This window comes from Danio aesculapii, chromosome 25 (genome assembly GCF_903798145.1).
Source record: "Danio aesculapii chromosome 25, fDanAes4.1, whole genome shotgun sequence".
Classification (NCBI taxonomy): Eukaryota; Metazoa; Chordata; class Actinopteri; order Cypriniformes; family Danionidae; genus Danio; species Danio aesculapii.
The window spans coordinates 23,689,706-23,710,933 of NC_079459.1; the positions used below are offsets into that span (position 1 = coordinate 23,689,706).

Sequence of the window (21,228 nt, forward strand, 5' to 3'; positions counted from 1 at the left end):
TTTTTTCGATTATTCAGATAAAAATGAAATGCTGTTTGTAATTTGCTTATCATAGCCGTAAATTACCCCTAAAACCAACCGTCATTGGGGGATAAGCAAATCGTACCAAATTGTATGAATGAGATCGTACAAATTCATTTGAATACGGCACTAAATCAAAATGTTGCCGCGAGACTGTGTTTGAACAGTTTGAATTTGAACAAGTCGGGCATTCTTTGCAGGATGAGGGAGCTCTCCGATTTCATCTAAAATATCTTCATTTGTGTCCGAAGATGAATAAAGAGGGTTTGGAGTGACATGATGAGGGTGAGTAATTAATAACAGAATTTAAATTTTGGGTGAACTGACCTTTTAATGGACACTCAATGTTTACTCATTAGTGTTCTCGAGTGGAGGATTGTGTGTACACCTATCCTGACATATTTGCCCATGTCACAACAAGAATTTAGGAGTCAAATTCATTTAGGAGCAATCATAACACACAAAACTATAATTTCATCTGAAGCCAGCGTGGTAGGATGAACGGATTTCATTTTAATCACATATAAACACTTAATGTTTATAGCAGGGGTGTCCAAACTCGATCCTGGAGGGCCGGTGTCCTGCATAGTTTAGCTCCAGCTTCCTTCAGCACACCTCCCTGGAAGTTTCTAGTATACCTAGAAAGAGCTTGGTTAGCTGGTTCAGGTGTGTTTAATCGGGGTTGGAAGTAAAATATGCAGTACAGCGGCCTTCCAGGACTGAGTTTAGACACCACTTCAGATTTTATCACCGAAGTTTTATGGCTTGACTTGTTTGAGAACCCTTGAGGTTCATTCTTGCCTGTCATATAGTACGCTTGAGCTACTGCAAGAAGCAATGAGATTTGATCTGTGTCAAGCTGATATGATTTATAGATCTGATCTGTGTTTTTATGTGAAATTAAAGCCTAAATTTAATCTGTTCATCAAATAAAGCAGTCGTGTCTTTTCAGAAGATTCTGAATAAACCACTTGATTTTTTTAACTCCCTATAAGCATTTTGAAGTGTCAGGTGTATGTGAACAGACATTTAATGTTTTTTAATGTGTGTGTTTTGCAGGTGAGTTTATAATGACAGAATTTACATTTGAATGTGAACTTAAGCCTTTAATAGGTATGTCATTTTTATTTCTGTGTTAGAGTGCAGAGCTTTATATGGTTCTTTGGTTCACACAGAATTTATTAAATATGTTTATTATGTACATTAAAGATTATAGATAGCTTCTAAAGATGTTTATATATATATATATAACCTAACAAAAGTGAATAATTTCCTGTATAAAAGTGCTGATATTTGTTATGCTGTCACACAGTTAAGCTACTAGTTGGAGATAAAATATAAAAATGTTTATTAATATTTAATCTGTCTGGGGTTTTTTGTCCATGACCTGTTTTTACAGAGCTACTGATAATATTTGTTGAACTCTGTAACCTTTGAACCGCTTCTTCTAGCTTTTTGCAAACAAATTAAATTTGTTCGACAAAGGTTCAGAGTTCACAGGCAATCGTTTTGCCAAGAAATCCTTCCTTGGTTTGTTGCTGGAAAAAAAATAATTGATTGTTTCTTTTGAAATATAGGTATTTTGGCAGTAATTCTTTTAATCAGTAACTCGGTTTGGTGGCTTCTCTTTTCTGCACTGATCTTTGAACATCATCCTCACACAGAGTGAAATATAAATGAAACTATTATGCACAATCATTTTCCCTGTCAGCTCTTGCTTTTATGCTTACAACACAATAAAACAACAAGTATACACATTTTATAACAAAGCTGTATTATAAAACATATTTACTTAATGTCATAACACAATGTTCAACACAAAATGAGATGTGTTGCCTTGGCAGATGGCTGAGATTATTTTATTTCACTTTTTATTTAGTCTTAGATTGTATTAGTAATCATTTTAGAGACATATTTATGAAACAACTTGAGAACTGTTAGTCATTTTATTTAAAAATTATTTTATTAGGTTTTCTGCACTGTAAAAAAAATCTTGGTTGCCTTATAATTTTAAGCTGAATCAAATTAACCTTATGAGTCTATTGAACTTATATTATGTTAAACTGACTTAAAACAGCTTGCGTGACTTATGAAATCAAGTTAGAACATGATTAACTTAGTTTAATAAGTTACAATAGCCTAAAAACATATGCTGTCAGGACTAATCGATCATATGTTTTACAGTGTACATGGAATTTCAATTACAACATTTGTTTTATAATTATCTGTCTATGTTGTTGTTAACATTACCCCAAATAAACACTTCCCTACCTCCCACTTTCCATTGAAAAAACGAAATAAACTTTGTTAAGAAAAAATAAATAACTAAATAATAAATAAATACAAAATTTAAATGTAAAAATTTATAATAAATATGTATTCATACTGTAAAAAAAACTTTAAATAACTGCCATTAAATTACAGACATTTACCGTAAAATAACAGACTTTAAATTACAGACATTTACCGTAAAATAACGGCCATTAAATTACAGACATTTACCATAAAATAACAGCCATTAAATTACAGACATTTACCGTAAAATAACAGACTTTAAATTACAGACATTTACCATAAAATAACAGACTTTAAATTACAGACATTTACCATGAAATAACAGCCATTAAATTACAGACATTTACCATAAAATAACAGCCATTAAATTACAGACATTTACCATAAAATAACAGCCATTAAATTACAGACATTTACCATGAAATAACGGCCATTAAATTACAGACATTTACCATAAAATAACGGCCATTAAATTACAGACATTTACCGTAAAATAACGGCCATTAAATTACAGACATTTATCGTAAAATAACAGACTTTAAATTACAGACATTTACCGTAAAATAACAGACTTTAAATTACAGACATTTACCGTAAAATAACTGCCATTAAATTACAGACATTTACCGTAAAATAACGGCCATTAAATTACAGACATTTACCGTAAAATAACAGACTTTAAATTACAGACATTTACCGTAAAATAACAGACTTTAAATTACAGACATTTACCGTAAAATAACGGCCATTAAATTACAGACATTTACCGTAAAATAACGGCCATTAAATTACAGACATTTACCGTAAAATAACAGACTTTAAATTACAGACATTTACCGTAAAATAACAGACTTTAAATTACAGACATTTACCGTAAAATAACGGCCATTAAATTACAGACATTTACCGTAAAATAACAGACTTTTAAATTACAGACATTTACCGTAAAATAACAGACTTTAAATTACAGACATTTCCTTACATTTAAATTTCCGGTAAATATTTGTAACTTACAGTCTGTTATTTTACGGTAAATGTCTGTAATTTACCAGCCGTTATTTAACGTTTTTAAACCCTAGATGCCAGAAAAATAACGTAAAATAACAGACTTTTTTACAGTGGTATATTATTGCTCAGCTTAGGAATCAAGAGTTAGCCAGCAAATAATCTAAGATGTGTCGCCACAACTTGTCAAAGATCTTTAAAGAGCCTATAAGTCTATTTTTTTTTCCAATTTAATGCAAGTAAACACATCTTTTACCCATGCTTCAGGGTGGAGAGACGTGTTTCCACTTTAACAGGATGAGATGTGTTGCTAGTAAAGTAGTAAAAGCCTTTCAAACCATTAAACTCAAAAAAAAAAAAAAAAAACTATGGGCTATTTATTTAACCCAATGGTTTATATTCTGTGTTAATATTTGGTGCTTTGTTGGGTTATTTTTAGCCTTTGTTTGGTTATTTATTTAATAATTCAACCAGTTAAAACATTTGTATTTGAACAGTCAACTGAGAAAAAAAAAATCTGGGGGCCCTAATAAATATCTAGAAGTATGAATTATACCTATATAACATCGTTTTCTGGAACTGCTGAGGGCCCCAAAATCACAAAAACCACCCCTGGGTCGAAGGCAGTAAAATTGCCTCTCCATGATGTGTTTTTTTTATATCCGTTTCACCAGCACTTTTAATTTGATGGTACAAATGTGTGCTTCATAGCCGATCTATATACTGATAAAAACTCTTTCTCTACCTCTGTGTTCATTTCTACAGTTTTTTTTTTTTTTTGGAGGAAATGATACACATGTTATATTCGGCCATCATTCGGAGATATCAACCCAATAATCATAACAATAATTTATTATATAGTGGTTGAGCCACTTTTTGGCAAAATAACCCAACAAATTTGTTATTTTTGTAATCCAAATTGTTGGGTTAACCTTAACAACTGAACAGTGGATTGGATTAAAATAACCCAACAGGAGGTCTGTGCCAAAATGACCCATCATTGGGTTACCTGTTATTATTAACCCAACAGTTTTAAGTGAGTACTGAAAGGTTAGCATCTACTGCCAACCCAAACATGTTAGTAATTTAAATAAATCTGTAGTTAAAAAATGCCCACTAACTGAAATTAAGTAATAAAATACTAAAAATAATATATAAATATTAGAATTAAATAATGTTTAATTATATTCAAACCTAATAGAAATGTCAGCGCATGTAACAAGACTACTAAAAAACTCAACTTAAATATAAATACTACATTAAATTTGCGAATAATTTTAATTGAAGTATTAAAATGACTAAATAATAAAATAAAATATATTTAAAAGATCGTTTAAAGCTATCGCAGATAAATTTAAAAATTGAAATGTCAGCGAAGGAGGTTGGAAGTACTAAAGTTGTTAAATTAAAAGAAACTAGACTCGCATATTAATAAATATTAAAATGCATTGCGTAAGATTTCACTGAAAATGTTCAATGATTTACACTTAATACAAGCAAATTAATCAAGGTATTTCAGTTAAATAATGCTGTTGCTAAATGTTTCGTGATTTGTAGTAAGAAGTCATTTAACGAAAGATAATTCTGTTCATTTTGAAACATACATTACCTCTTAAACAATCAGCTGCACACAAGACATTCTAATACTTACTGCTGAAAATATTTATGATGCTGAAATCACAAAATGGATCGTTCCATCCTTCTGCTGAAATCCAAAAGCCCCGCCCATCGACTCGATGCGCTCGGCCATCGCTTATTCCCGTCTGTCCGCTTTAAAAACACCTATTGCTTGATCGCCGTATTGTCGGTCTTTATCATCATCACGCTGTCACTGCTGCACAGACCCAGAAACGCCACTTCCAGCTCATTTCACCCCTTTAAGATGGACAGATAAACACTGTTTAAGCTGTCAGCCTGCAGAGCCGCCGAAAGAGATGCTTCCCAGCCATCGGTTGATCCTCGCGTCGCTCCAGCTGTGTTTGTTGTTGTTGTCTTTTACCGAAGGCAGAAGTTTGAAATGCTCTCCAGGAAAAGTGTGCCCAGTTCGGCCGCCTGTGGTTCTCAGTAAGTTCCCCACAGAATATCCTTTGTGTTGTAATGTCCTGTTGCATTTGTGGCTCAAATCAATGGTTGTTTACTTGTCTCATGATAAACTGTCATGCGGGAGGCGTCGCAAATTCTAGTGCGCTGCCTACCTAGGCGACACTTTTGCCGTCCTCGCTTGTTTTGTTGCCAAGAAGTTGTGTTGTCTTGGTAGCGTGTTTGTGATACGACCACTAGTACAGAATGTACAGTAGTCGGTTTTAACTTCATATCTAGCATTATAGGGTATTTAATATATGAATGTGTTTATAGACATGTCTTTACTTGTTAGCTTAACACATACTCTTAAATATAGTTCAACATAATCTTGAAATTTGTAGGTATTTTAATAACATCTTATGGCACGTGACAGCTGTATGATTTTTTCATATCGAAGAAACTAAAACATATCGGTCTAAAAGTGTAAAATGAGTACATTCAGTAGCTTTGTTTGGGTCATATAAGATGCGGTCGGGTTTGTTTTCTAGCATTTTCTTCTGTTGTCTGTTCATTTTCGCTTTGGTGGTTTCTCATATGACGCGGTCATATGACACGAGGGAAACACGTTTGCGGTTTTTAATTCCTCACTTTGCGAAATATGAAATGTACGACTATGTTTAGTAAAATATGAAATAATTATATGAAGTAACACGCTGTTTTAGACACATTTAATATGTGGTGTTAACGTTACCATGTTTTTGACATGGGTGCAGAGACAAAACCACTGTCAAAAATCTATATAATAAGCTTGTAGAAATATCAAAAAGGTGAATTTGTTTATTTTATTTGTTAATATTATAAATAACAATGAACAATACATTTTTACATTATTTGTAAATCTTTATGGTATTGGTACAATTAGTATATGGTATTACTGTTACCATGTTTTTGACATGGGTGCAGTGGCAAAACTACAGTCTAAAACGTATAATATGCTTGTAGAAATATCGCTACGCTTTACAAAAAGGTGAATTAGATTATTATTGTTCATTATATTTGTCATTATTATAAATAACAATGAACAATACATTTTTAGCTTATTTATATATCTTTAGTATATGGTCTATTTAGTAAATGGTATTAACCATACCATGTTTTTGACATGGACGCAGTGGCAAAACCACTGTCAAAAATCTATATAATATCCTTGTAGAAATATACGCTTTACATAAAGCTGAATTAGATTATTATTGTTTATTACATTTGTTAATATTATAAATAACAATGAACAATACATTCATTCATTTTCTTTTCGGCTTAGTCCCTTTATTAATCTGGGGTCGCCACAGCGGAATGAATCGATAACTTATCCAGCATATGTTTTATGCAGTGGATGCCCTTTCAGTCGCAAGCCATCACTGGGAAACATCCATACACAATCGTTCATACACACTCACACACTACAGTCACCGCATGTCTTTGGACTGTGGGGGAAACTGGAGCACGCGGAGGAAGCCCTCGCGAACATGGGGAGAACATGCAAACTCCACACAGAAATACCAACTGACCCAGCCGAGGCTCAAACCAGCGACCTTCTTGCTGTATGGCGAACGTGCTACCCACTGCGCCATCGTGTCGTGAGCAATACATTTTTACATTATTTATAAATCTTTAGTATATGGTATTGGCAGTGGTGTAAAGTAACTAAGTACAAATACTCAAACTACTGTAATTGAGTAGTTTTTCTCAGAAATTGTAATTTACTAAGTAGTTTTAAAAATGTGTACTTTTACTTTCCCTTGAGTACATTTTTAGAGCTGTATTGGTACTTTTACTCCACTACTTTCCTTCAACCTGCTGTCACCTTGTTTTTTTTTTGTCTATGGGGATTAGAAAAATCAGTCCTGTGATTCCTGTCCAATCAAATCGCACATAGAAGATAAATCGCATCATAATGAACTACCTGAAGACATGGGCGACTTATAATTGCAGCAAACTGTTTGGAAGTTTTCAAGAAGATGTCCAAAATCTTTACACGCGTTGACCCAGAGACTGTTTAGAAGCATGTCACTGATGAGAAAATGAAGGATGTTTACTGTATGATGACCGAAATGGCCTTAATCGCATAGCAGGCACAAGGCGTCAACATGACGTCAGATTAATGTTATACCCCAACGTCATGGGGACGTTCCATTTTGTTTAGATGAAAATTTGGTTGACATTCCAACGCCAGGACGACGTCTATGTCCAAAGGCCAACCTAAAATCAACCAAATATCAACGTCTAATGATGTTACAGCTTGACATTGTGTGGACGTTACCACTATGACTATTTTGGTCACTTGACATCACAACCTAAATCAATCCTAATATTAAAGTCTCATGATGTCATGTGCCTGCTGGGTAATAACTAAATGCACTACAGAATGTTACGTTTACACATATCCACAAATGTAAATGCATCAGCTTTTTACAGCATAATACTCACTACTCGCTACTCTTGAGTACTTTTAAAACAGCTACTTTTTATTCATACTTTGATTAATATTTGCAACAGATACATATTCTGTACTTTTCCTGTACTTGCACAAAACCACTGTCAAAAATCTATATAATATCCTTGTAGAAATATCGCTACGCTTTACAAAAAGCTGAATGAGATTATTATTGATTATTACATTTGTTAATATTATAAATTACAACCAACAATAAATCTTTACATTATTTATAAATATTTAGTATAGGGCTCAAACTAGGGCCCACGGGCCAATCCCATCTGAGAACAGAGAGAGAATGATGGGGATGGTTTCGAGATTGTCAATTCAAATTTAATGTAACCTTTTGTTTGTTTGTTTTATTGTTTAAATCTAACCGAAATTAAATGTTTCAATTTAATGATGTAAATTAATCAGACTTAGTTTAAATGTACACACTGTTACCCGACAATGCAGAGACTTAGGTGAGCAAATCAAAGGCAGATTTTGCTTGACTAGTGTATTCGGCATTGAACTCTACTGAGTTATAAATGGGATTGTTTATGTTTTTATTGCAGTAAGTTATCATTTAAAAGTTATACTGCATTAGTTAATACCATTTAAAGTAATGTTTCTATTTATTTTGAAATATTATAAATAATTAGGAAATTAACCATGACAACAATGTTAAATATTTGGTATATTTACCTTCGGCCCACGGCTCTTAATGATATTTGGTTTTTGGCCCTTCATACGAAAATATTTGGGCACCTCTGGTACATGGTATTGGTTTATGGTATATTTAGTAAATGGTATTAACATTACCATGTTTTTGACATGGACGCAGAGGCAAAACCACTGTCAAAAAACTCTGTATAATATGCTTATAGAAATATTGCTATACTTAACAAAAAGGTGAATTAAATTATTATTGTTAATTACATTTTCCAATATTTAAAAAAACGATAAACAATACATTTTTCCAAGGTTTATAAATCTTTAACATGACGTTCAGCTCAGATTCATTAAATAATATGTAACATGGAATAGTATAGGAATACTATTACTAGGCATGGGCCGGTATAAGTTTCTGTTGGTATGATAACCTTGGATAAAAATATCACGGTATCACAGTATTGTGATTACTGCTCTAAAATATGTTATTTTTAAATGTCTAGGAAAAAAAAAAAGCTTTTCCCCCCATTTAACACAATATATTACATTTTAGGAAACATTTATAATACAGTAAACTTGTCAGGCTAAATAATTAAAATAAATTATTGACTTCTACTGTCTTCGTTAGTTTCAAAAACACAGATTTCCTTACAACACACTTAAAAAAAAACCTTACATATACTGTAGGAATGGTATAACAGAACTTTTGCGGTTTTAACTTAATCTTGACTTTTCCAAACCACGGTAAAGCTTGAAACCGGTTATCGTCCCTGTCTAACCATTACTATACCATTAGTGCATTATAATCTATACACACGCACACACACTACACACACATTTAATATCAAATTTAAAATAATCTGCTATTCCCCGAGCCTTCAGCAACATAGAAGTTTTTACTGCAAAAAAAATGTTAATTTAATACTATAAAATAACCGAAAAAATACAAAATAAGGAAAAATAAGCACCACTGAGGTAAAATACAGTACATTCATCTGTCTAAATCTACACTGCATTATTATTCAGCGATAAAAGGTATCTTTTTTACAACAGTTACAATATTTGACTAGTCAATATGTACATGATAATATGAATAAAAAAGCTCTCCTTGTGGTTTTATTGTTAAATAGTTGAAAACATACATTCTGGATAAGCGACTGATGATTAAAAACTTGCAGACTTTGCAGGAAACCATAGTGTAGCTTGTAAATATAGCGGTGGTTTATAAAATACTTCAAACCAGAACAAACTGGCTGAGAGATTAGCAATGATAAGGGTGTTTAATCAGCAGTGGAGAATTAGGTAATCCCCTTTAAATGGTGATAGAGTCAAGTTTGTTTAATCAAGGATTCTTTGTAGTTTGTAAAGCACTTCATATTGAGTTTTCTCTGAAAACTCTTGTATTTTTATTTGTCATTGGCTGTAATGTGCCTAATTACTCTCTCTCTTTCTCTCTCTCTCTCCATAGTTCCAGGAGATCTCGGGAACCAGCTGGAAGCAAAACTGGACAAGCCCAGCGTTGTGCATTATATCTGCTATAAGAAGACCGAGGACTACTTCACACTGTGGCTCAACCTGGAGCTGCTGGTGCCGGTGGCCATTGACTGCTGGATTGATAACATGAGGTAAAAAGAATGCGAGATCTCTCTGCAATTAAAAACAAATCCATAGCATTATCGAAAAACGCGTATCTTTCTTTTGCAACTACATTTGTAGAGTGACGGAAGTAAAACGTCATTAATTATCTCTATAGCTATTAGATCAATTGTTTTAAAAGATGATATAGACGTGTTTATAGCAAGATCTTTTAAAATGATCTGTTGATATGAGCAGATAACTATAAAGGTTAGTTTTGCAATATTACAGTAGTTATGAATTTTATTAACTATTGGTGTAACAGATCACAAATCTCAAGTTCAGATCACATTATGGTGTTTTAGTCACGGATCGGACCATTTTTCAAATGTAATTTGCTTTCCATTTATTACAAAAACAGTACTGCAAGACACATTTGGTTTTAACAAAAAAAAAAACTAAGAACCTGTAGTTTTATTAAAAATAAAATGAAGAAATAATCAGCCGAATAGAAATAAATGGTAAAATATTCAGTAGTGTGGAAAATTCACTCTTACTACTGTTGCTGATAACGCTAAATGTGGAAATCTTTCACTCATTTTCTGTTCGGCTTAGTCCCTTTATTAATCCGGGGTCGCCACAGCGGAATGAACCGCCAACTTATCCAGCACATGTTTTATGCAGCGGATGCCCTTCCAGCCACAACCAATCTCTGGGAAACATCCCTATACACATACACTACGACAATTTAGCCTTCCCAATTCACCTGTGCTGCATGTCTTTGGACTGTGGGGGAAACCGGAGCACCCAGAGGAAACCCACGCAAACGCAGGGAGAACATGCGAACACAGAAATGCCAACTGACCCCGCCGAGGCTCAAACCAGCAACCTTCTTGCTGTGAGGCGACAGCACTACCTACTGCGCCACTGCTTCGCATAAATGTAGAAATCTAACATTATAATTTGTACAACCCATATTTATTTTTGGTCTCATTTTCAATAAATGGTTCAGTTATTCACTCATAAAACAAGATATTTCATTGCTAGATGTGTCATTTTTGAAGAATTATTCAGTGGCATCTTTTTGATAGCTGACTGTCTCCACCTATTGGTTAAATAATGTAATTTCTGCCTAAAACTTTCATTTATGAGCGTTTTTAAATGCAAATGAAGGTGATTTTAATCAATTAAACTATAAACTGTTATCCCAGTACTTCTGTGTTATTTGACTGCTTAACTTTTATAACTAACTCAAAAGACTAAAGGCAAGAATTTGCATGCAGCGATTTGAAGGGTTAATGAACATATGCAGTGCACCATCATTTATAATTTATGTTGCGTGTGTGTTGAGATCCCGATGTTTTAATGATTAATCGGGCAGCTTATATTGAATGCATTGATGCAGGCTAAACAAGTCGTGACAGAAAACACCTTTAATAACCTAAGAAACCCACCACATCCTAAATAACCTACCACATCTTCTTCCGTCATCATTGTAATTTACAGAAAAGCCTAAATGCTTTCATACATGTGACTTGAATGACGCGAGAGACGATCTCTCTGTGATCATTACAAATTTAGGATTAAACTACATATAAAAAAAATGTATTAATCCGTGGGTCACATGTGTTCCAAACCCTGGGTTGTGATCCGTACGAATCACAGATCAACCGTGATCTGTTACATTCATATTATTAATAATAGTAGTAGCAGCACTAATAGAAAGAGAAAGTTCAAACACACTGCAAGTTAAAAACACAAATGCAAATAGAAAAACAACAACAAAATGAGAAAACATCATCAGATTGACGCAACACAATTCTCACAACACGCCAAATACAGAAACTAGCTGCAAATAGCACAGACCAAATGGAAATGTGTTGGGGGACCTCAAAAACAACGAACCCGACTGCTTCCTGTTTTTAATGTCAGGTGTGTTGCTGGAGATCTGAGAGCAATGTCAGGTTTTTTTTTTAAAGCAAAGTTCTTAGTAACTCTTGCGAACATGACATTAATAGGATATTCACACCAGATGCAGCTTGTGCGAATCACACTATTCGCGTGTAAGTATACTCGTGAACATTTTGAGTTTTCTCGCTTCATTCGGGCATCAAATTTAATTAATTTGCGTGTCAAATTCACACTAGACGCAGGATTCGCGTCATGGGTAGGGCTTCTGTCTGCCTGGTGACTCTAGCTTTGTTGCTAAATGGCTAACATGGATTTTGTTGAGAGAGTAGCTGTGCATTATGTGCTTTAGGAATGCTGAAAAACAGCATAGATTCGTTCTGTGCCGATTTCCTCTCGGGACACCAACAAAATATGCTACGTCATAATCACGCCCATTCTAGAGCAAGGTCCTGATTGGTTAACGCAATGTGAATGTCTGCTAAATTTTTGGGGTCCACGACACATTTCCAATGTGGCCTGCGCTATATGTGTGCACATGTTTTCAAACCAATGAAGACGTTTTCTATTTGCATGTGTTTTCTTGACTTGCAGCGTGTTTTAGCTCTCTTGGCCACCGTATACTTGGTGTTACTATATAAATGAACATTATCATCAAGCACTCTACATGGTTATTCTTTACTGATTAATATTTTAAAATTAGTTTTAACATTAACAATTATCATCATGATAATAAGATTTATGAGATGTCTCTGGTCATTGGCAAATATACTTATCTGGAAAGAACACCATTTAAAAAAGGAAATATAGACAGTAAAACGCTCTAGTGAATATGAAATCGACAAATGCTACGTGTCTTTTGAAATTTAAAGCACACTTTTGATCTTAATCTTGCCTCCTGTTTTGACAATGCAAATACATTATTTCCATGTGTTCTGTATACAAATATATTTCTCGCTGAGTACAAAATTTATTTGACTCGATCTGAAATACACTCCTGTCTTTTCGAGCTGTCTTATAAGACTCTGAATTGTTTCTAGAGTTGATTCTGACGTTTTTCCTGTTTATCACTGATACTGTGAAGCTGCTTTGACACTTATCTGCATTGTAAAAACGCCAGATAAATAAAGCTGACTTAAATTCTCAGGTTACTGTATAACCGTACCAATCACATCAGTGAAGCTCCTCCAGGAGTGGACATCAGAGTTCCCGGCTTTGGAGAGACCTACAGTCTGGAATACCTGGATCCCAGTAAACGGAGTGTGGGTGAGTACAAACTGGATGTTTCTGTTAGTATAGGCATGATAACATGCATATGGTCATGTCTGCATAATCCAGAAGTTGCTGCTAATTGTTTTGCATCATGCATATGAATGGAAGTCTATGGGGTGAACAGTGCAGTGTTACCACAGCTTAAAGATCCCATAAAATTCAAATAAAGTTTTTTAGATGTTAGTATCAGTATTGTTCATTTTTAGAATATCTATAAGCTAATGTGCTGCAAAAGAGTAACAAAATTCACGTTTAGAAGATATAAAACTGATATAAACATGTAAAGCTTGTAGTTTGTCACTTCCGCCTAAATGGATCAACGATTTTATTTATGTTAAAGCTGTAATTGGGCAATAAAAGTTAGGCTTGACAGGGCCTGAGACCGACAGAATTCGGCCCGAGTCTGACAAGTTCATTTTGATTGACAGCTTTTTAAAAGCCCGAACCCGTTTATAGTCCGACATTATTCAAATGTGCACATGCACACAGCTCTTTTGCCTTTTTTCAAGAATGAGTTGTTTTAGCATAATTTATTAATAACAAACTTAGGCAGTAGGCCACTTGGAAATTGGAACAATGAAATAAAATAAGTCCTCAGTAACATCGTAGCATCTCAGCACTCTAAATAGGCCCAGGTACATACACTTAGCCTTTAAATTGGCCAACACCAATAAAATAAGTCTTTCTTAACAATTTAAATTAAATTAAAATAAATAGTAAATTATGACGGGTATTTGGCAATAACGAAATTAAGATAAAGGCTCTGTGGGATTTGTTTCGCCACTTCTCTTCACAATCTGGCATTAAAGCAACGGTGAAGCTGAATATTAAAAGAATAATGGCAACATTAGCCTATATAGGCCTGCTCTGCCTACATTATGATTTTAGGGTTTAATTAATATTTAGTTATAATTTAAAAATCCTTTACTTATCAAGATTAGGCTACGTGTTTTTGTGGAGGAACATTATTGAATCCACTGTAGATGACTTTAGCGCAGTTCTGCACTCACTGAGCAGCACTGAACACCCTTTCACTGCTGCTGCTACTGGCCGGAATGCATACTGATCTGGCTAATTTAGCATGTTTTGGGTTGGATTGTTTGTTCATCTTCCACCAGTCAAGAACACCCATTTTATTTTCCATGACAGCGGTTTCAATGTAGAAATGTCTTCCCTGCCAGCTTGCTGTACATTGCTGTCTAGCACTTTACCGTAATACGCAGTATATGAGTGACCACCGAAATACCTTGAAGGCTAGAATGACCGTTCTTTTTGAACTGGTGACTGGCCTGACCGCAGTCAAATTCGCTCTTTTTGACTTCTCCGTCATCATTTGTTTCACCTTTGCAGGGATGGATTTTAATGTTGTAACAAACGATTTGATTACTTTCTTACGCTAATCGAAACGCATCACATGACTGTTCATTTACTGCGCAAGCCCGGCCCGACCCTGTCTAAAATGATAGAAATAAATCCCGAACCCATCAGGAACCGTTGGGTTTGGGCAAAGATCTTCAGCTGTAATTCACGTCACCTCATACTTTTTCATAGTTTTTCATCAAATCATCACCAATCAAATGCTCCCCAGTGTCTGACATCCCCCGCGCCCCTTCAAGAGGCTTCATATTTGATGCGCTTGAGCTCAACCACTCTCACTGACAGAACTGTTATTAAAACAAAACTCTATTGGCTGTTTTTGGAAAAGGGGAGGAGCTACATCGTGTCCCACCCTCTCTTGCAATTTTGGTTGAGATTCCATCAAACATCGAATAAAAATGCACGTTTCAAAGCACTTCACAGGACCTTTAACAATGTGCGCCAGCTCAAATCGGGTTGGGTGCAGTAGGACCAGTGGGTTACACATGGGGGCTCATCCGGGATGAGCGTGAGGTTTAGGAGGGGTGAGTGTAACGGAGGTCAGCTAGCGAAGTGCTATGCAGGTAAACCTCACTCCTCTGATCTCTAAAGGTGCTCTAGCGACAGACGCTAGAGGCCATGGTCTTTAGCCTCCTTGTTAGAGCAACCGACTCTCATGCAAATAATCGCCGATTCGTTCCCAGCTCAAAGGAGGTTGGGTGCAGTAGGATCAGTGGGTTACACAGTAAACATTGTACATTTTGATTACACACCTGTAAATGAGTATGTAAGTGTAAATGTTTTTGGCTTTTCATAAAATGTCTTCTTTCCCTGTCTAATGTAACGAAAACATCCAAAATATACTTGTTTTTGTGCCACACTTTATCAATTTGTGTTTGTAGATTTCAATTACAATACTTATTTTGAAGGTTTTTTCTTAAAATAGAGTTTTTTTTCTTCTGCACTGAGACATAAATGTAGTTATTTTCTTACCGTTTAAAGTATTTTCTAAATTATGGAGTGATGAGGTTCCCAAAATCCAAACCTTTGACTCTAATATGTCAGGAAATGAAACCAATTTTAAACTGGACTTCATTCAATGTTCAAAATTGTGTGCTAGATATGCATGCAAATAACTATGTATTTTATTAAATAATATCTCAGTCATTTGCATATTTAAACAGAACTATTTAAAGAACAATTCCATGCAAATGTCAACCTAGCCATGAAAAAAAAAAACATCCAGCAAAATAGCGAAACCGTTTCTACATTTTTTTTTATGTATTTGAGAGTACTTTAAAAATACTCAAATGTCTCGATCAATGTTTTTAAACAATTATATTTGATTTACCAAAGTCACACAAGTGGCAATTTGACATCTGTAATTAAGAGGCGTCACATCCATAACCAAGCTTTTTCCTCATAAATGCTAAAACGTCAAACTAAAATCAATCATTTTTACTCTATAGTGAGACGACTTTTATTCTTTCGATTATCATCGCTTCTTTTGGGTTGTGCAGTTTAATTCACAGATTTCTACAAAAGTATGTTGCATACTGTAAACTCGCAGACTCTTTTGGTCACATCCATAACGCATGCTTATTTTCCTCATTTAAAACCTAAAAAATGCTAACAGATTGATATTTTTCGGATCCTTTAACTCTGTGGTTAGTTGTTTTGGAAAATAGAAACCGATGTGTCAATATAATGTTAACGTCTACTTTCTCTGTGAATGTATGTGTTGAATTTCTACTGTCACATCCGTAACATTGTAATTGCTCTACGTAATCAATCAACTGGGGAAGCATGTTGAAAACTTCACCTGCAGTGTCTGAAGTATTGTTTATCAGGAGTGTTGTCTGTTTCAGGCATGTACTTCTTCACTATAGTGCAATCTCTGGTTGACTGGGGTTACACCAGAAACGATGATGTTCGAGGTGCTCCTTATGACTGGCGTAAAGCCCCAAGTGAGTCTCTTCTCATTCTGCCTCTACACAGAAACAAACCATTATGAGAAACATGATGATTTCGGTCTTAATGTCTTAATATTGTTGTTTTTTCTGGATCTAGATGAGAATAAGGAGTATTTCTTGCGTCTGCAGCAGATGATCGAGGAGATGGCTCATAAGGCTGGAGGTCCTGTGGTTCTCATTGCTCACAGTATGGGGAACATGTACACGCTTTATTTCCTCAATAACCAACCGCAGGCTTGGAAGGACCGATACATCAAGGCATACGTGTCTCTGGGGCCTCCATGGGCTGGAGTGGCCAAAACTCTGAGAGTTATGGCAACAGGTAAGGGCCTAACAAAAAAGCTTAACACAATCATTTAAAAATAATTCATGTTTTTGATGTATGATGTGGGATATTAAAGAAATGGTTCACTTAATAAATGTTATTTACTCGACGCTCAAGTGGTTCCAAACATTTCCTTTTTCTGTTCTACACAAAACAAGCTCAAAGAGGTCAGTGATTAATTGAAGGATGAGTAAATGATGCCAGAATTTTTAATCTGGGTGAACTACTCCTGTAAATAAACATAATGACTGAATTATTATTGATTGCTGAATATATATCTAAAAAACATTTTGAAAGTAATGAATGAGTTGTGCACACTAAGCAAAAGAAAACAAAAGGTTGTTTTTTTTGTCAGGAAATGTTTACTCAAACTGATACGTGTTTTGGTCATTCATTTTCACAAAAACTGGGTTTTGAGGGCAAGAAAATGTTAAGTTTTTAAAAACTATACTTAAAATGCAAGTTTTTAAAAGTTTTTTTATTAGTACTATATTGTTTCCATGTTCTTATAGTTATACAGTTTATGGAATAAGTATTTCTAAACTAAATGGAACCAACATTATCTACATTTCCATCCAGCTATTTTTATGCGCATTTTGGATCAAACTGGTTAATGGAAACACCAAGATGCGTATAAATTTTAAAATTGCACATAAAAACGTGCATAACTGAGTAGGATAAACTTCTTATTTCATAAAAAAAGATGTGCATAAACTACGATGGAAACACCTTTACCGAACAAATTCCAGTATGCACATTAAAGTCATGTGAGTTTGTTATTAGAGATCATGAGATGATAAATGTGCTTGAATGGACAAACCAGCAGGCTGAGCACACTGTAAAACATCTGAAATGTAGTCTTGATCATTCTAAAATGCAAGTATTCGTGTTATTATATTATTAATTCCAGAACTGTCAAGTGCATCTGTACTCCGCGTCTGATGCCTTCAAACACCAGCACGCATTCATTGCGTGGAGCAAGAAAAGACTCACGCAGCTTCTCCTACTGCAATTTTGTTCGCTTTGACTCGTTGGATGGAAACGCTGCTTTATTCGCAAGTCTTTTATGCAATATTCCAGTTTTGCGCATAAATTTAATTCGCATCTTTGGATGGAAACAAAGTAAAGAACATTTCTACATGGCATTTGCACAAAATGTATGTTTCACAATGGAGGGTAATGGAATAAAGCTGAAGTCATTTTTTGAGTTAAGTTCCACATTTGAAACACTGCAAAACTGATGAACACATACAGTTGAAGTCAGAATTTTTAGCCCCCTAGAATTATTAGCCCCCCTGTTTATTTTTTTCCCCAATATCTGTTTAATGGAGATTTTTTTTCAACACATATCTAAACATACTAGTTTTAATAGCTCATTTCTAATAACTGATTTATTTTATCTTTGCTATGATGACAGTAAATAATATTTGACTAGATATTTTTCAAGACACTTCTATACAGCTTAAAGTGACATTTAAAGGCTTAACTAGGTTAATTAGGTTAACTAGGCAGGTTAGGGTAATTAGGCAATTTATTGTATAACAGTGGTTTGTTCTGTAGACTATCGAAAAAAAATTTGCTTAAAGGGGCTAATAATATTGACCTTAAAATGGTGTTTAAAAAATAAAACAAAAATAAGAAATAAAACAAATAAGACTTTCTCCAGAAGAAAAAATATTATCAGACATACTGTGAAAATTTTCTTGCTCTGTTAAACATAATTTGGGAAATAATTAAAAAAGAAAAATTTAAGGGGCGGCTAATAATTCAACTGTACATGCAGTGCTTAGTTAAATGCTAAACATTTTTGTCTCAAGCTGTATGGTAAAATCAAAGGTGAAATTCAGATATGGTATATGTGTACTTGAATTAAATGACCTACAAATGCAAAGTACTAGTTTTTTAGTGGAAAATTTGATTACAGTATCTAGTTACTTTGTGACAGTAACACTGATGGTAATGTGTGTTTAGTTTCAACACACGCTTTAAGTGGTAGACCAAACACAATGCCAGAATGGGCCAGCTGACCAAAAAGTGTACAGTAAAAGGGAAACAATAATCGTGTATGACTCCTACAATTGAAATTTTTCTACTTTGGGTTTTCTACCAATTTTTTCTACCTTGGATGCATGTAAAACTACTGCAGGGGTCCTTCAAATCAAAATTAGGATATCCTTTATCCTTTAAAATGTCAAAATAGAGACACTTCAAAACCATTTGTGATCACTGATTTTATAATTTGATTTTGGTTCCATCCCAGGCGACAACAACCGCATTCCTGTCATCAGTCCCCTAAAAATCCGCACCCAGCAGAGAACGGCCGTCTCCACCATCTGGCTCTTCCCCTACGCCCACACCTGGCCCAAAGACATGGTCCTGGTTTACACCCCAAACACCACCTACACTGTCCAGGACTACCAGCGCTTCTTTAAAGACATCGACTACGAGGATGGCTGGGCCATGAGGCAGGATACTGAACCACTGGTTAGTGCACTTCAGCCCCCAGGCGTTCCCGTCCACTGTCTTTACGGCACAGGTATCCCAACACCTCAAGGTTACAATTACACAAACTTCCCAGATACAGACCCGGCCGTCATTAATGGGGATGGAGACGGAACGGTCAACCTGATAAGCGCCATACAATGCAAACGATGGAAAGGCCAACAAAAACAGGCCGTGGAGTGGCTGGAGCTGCCTGGAAATGAGCATGTCGCCATGCTGTTGAACAACACCACAGTTGACTATATCAAAAAGGTGTTGTTTTCACCATGACGACATCGAGGTTTTACAGCTCCCCCCTCCTTAACTAATGAATTACCATTCTGGTTTGCCAAAAGGACAGGATGCAGTTCTGCTTTTTGGGTGGATGTTCCTTGTGGTAATTTGTTTATTGTTAGGTTATCAGTGTGAAAAATTGTACTCGTAAATTGTTGGGCACAATCAGCGTTTATAGAAATTATTAATGAATTCAGATCTCAATTTATTATTATTATTATTATAATAGATTTGAATGCACATATGTATGTGGTTTAATGTGAAGCAATTGACTGCCGTTAATCCTTTTTTCCAATTACATTTTAAGATATTGTCCGTTTTTAACCTTTTATAACCTCCGGTAGAGTTTTTAACCACATTTCCAAAGGTGTTTCTATCCAAATCGTACTGATTCTGCAGTATTTCTGTCGACGCTAGTGCTTATTTATCAAGCTGTCTGTGACTAGTATTGATTTATATATTTTTATCAGTTGGTCTTGAATGTAGTAAAAAACGACTGCTGGATATCTCGTTGCTCAATTGATGTCAGCTTCAACTCAAAGACTGCAAACGTGACGCAGGATGGGTTAACCATCAATACATATGTACAATTTCTTTGTTTTGTAATTATTTGTGTTATTTTACATGTACTTACCTCTTGAATATAATGAACAATGAATTGCAAAGCAAACTGTTTGCAGCCTAGTGCTAAAAACTAGGCTGTAAAACAAGTCATTTTCAGGTACAACACTAACAGTGGAAAGTGAAACTGAGTCTTTCATTTTCAGGATGTGGTGTGTTGTTCATAAACGGGTCTGATGGTAAAAAAGCAGCGCTAACCCAGCGACTGGCTATCTGTTACTCACAAAAACAGATGTTGCATACATGCCCTGGATTAGTGAGAAATCACCATGTTGCAATTATGTACAATAAAATGCTCTTTACCAAAACTGTCAGACGTAACAAAGCATTCCTTTGTGCATTAGATTGTACTTACTACACAATCTTTATTATGTGTTTAAATATACAAGTCTATAGAATACAAAAGCTGAAACAGTGTTTCTGAAGCTTATTTCAGAATCAATACATTGCAACTTTTCATAGTCATCAACTTTTCTTGCAATTGCAAGCTTTTATCTCATGGTTTTAAAGAGCCCCTATTATGGCCTAAAATGACCTTCCATGCAGTGTGTAACACAGCTCTAAGTTAATGAAAACATCCAGCTGAAAGTTACATCTGAAAATGCACCTTGTTTAAAAATATTGTTGTTGTTTTTTGTTTTAAATAAGAGATTCGACTCAGAGTCGTTTAAATAATTCGTCGTTCATCCAGATCTTTTGCCCGTTCGTATCGACGTTGACACAAAACAATACCAAATATAAACTACCGGATCCGGTAAAACGTGAACACGCCTTTCCCTTCAGACACTAGCGGAGTGCGAGGGATCATGGGATTGATCATGACACAAAGATTACTATCACTGAGAGATGGCCGGACATGTGGCTGTGGGCAATAAAGGGTTAAAGTTCATTTTCACAAAAACACCACTGTAAAGCCAACCTAGTGCTGTGTT

General features: G+C 34.9%; 1 protein-coding gene across 1 annotated transcript; it reads left to right on the forward strand.

Moving 5' to 3' along the window:
• Positions 1-5,074: 5,074 nt before the first annotated feature.
• pla2g15 (phospholipase A2, group XV) lies at positions 5,075-20,604 on the forward strand. The gene is made up of 6 exons (XM_056451490.1): positions 5,075-5,385; positions 9,960-10,116; positions 13,122-13,240; positions 16,471-16,569; positions 16,673-16,897; positions 19,161-20,604. The coding sequence occupies exons 1-6, from the start codon at positions 5,256-5,258 to the stop codon at positions 19,670-19,672; spliced, it is 1,242 nt and encodes a 413-aa protein (XP_056307465.1). The 5' UTR covers positions 5,075-5,255; the 3' UTR covers positions 19,673-20,604.
• The last annotated feature ends 624 nt before the right edge of the window (positions 20,605-21,228 follow it).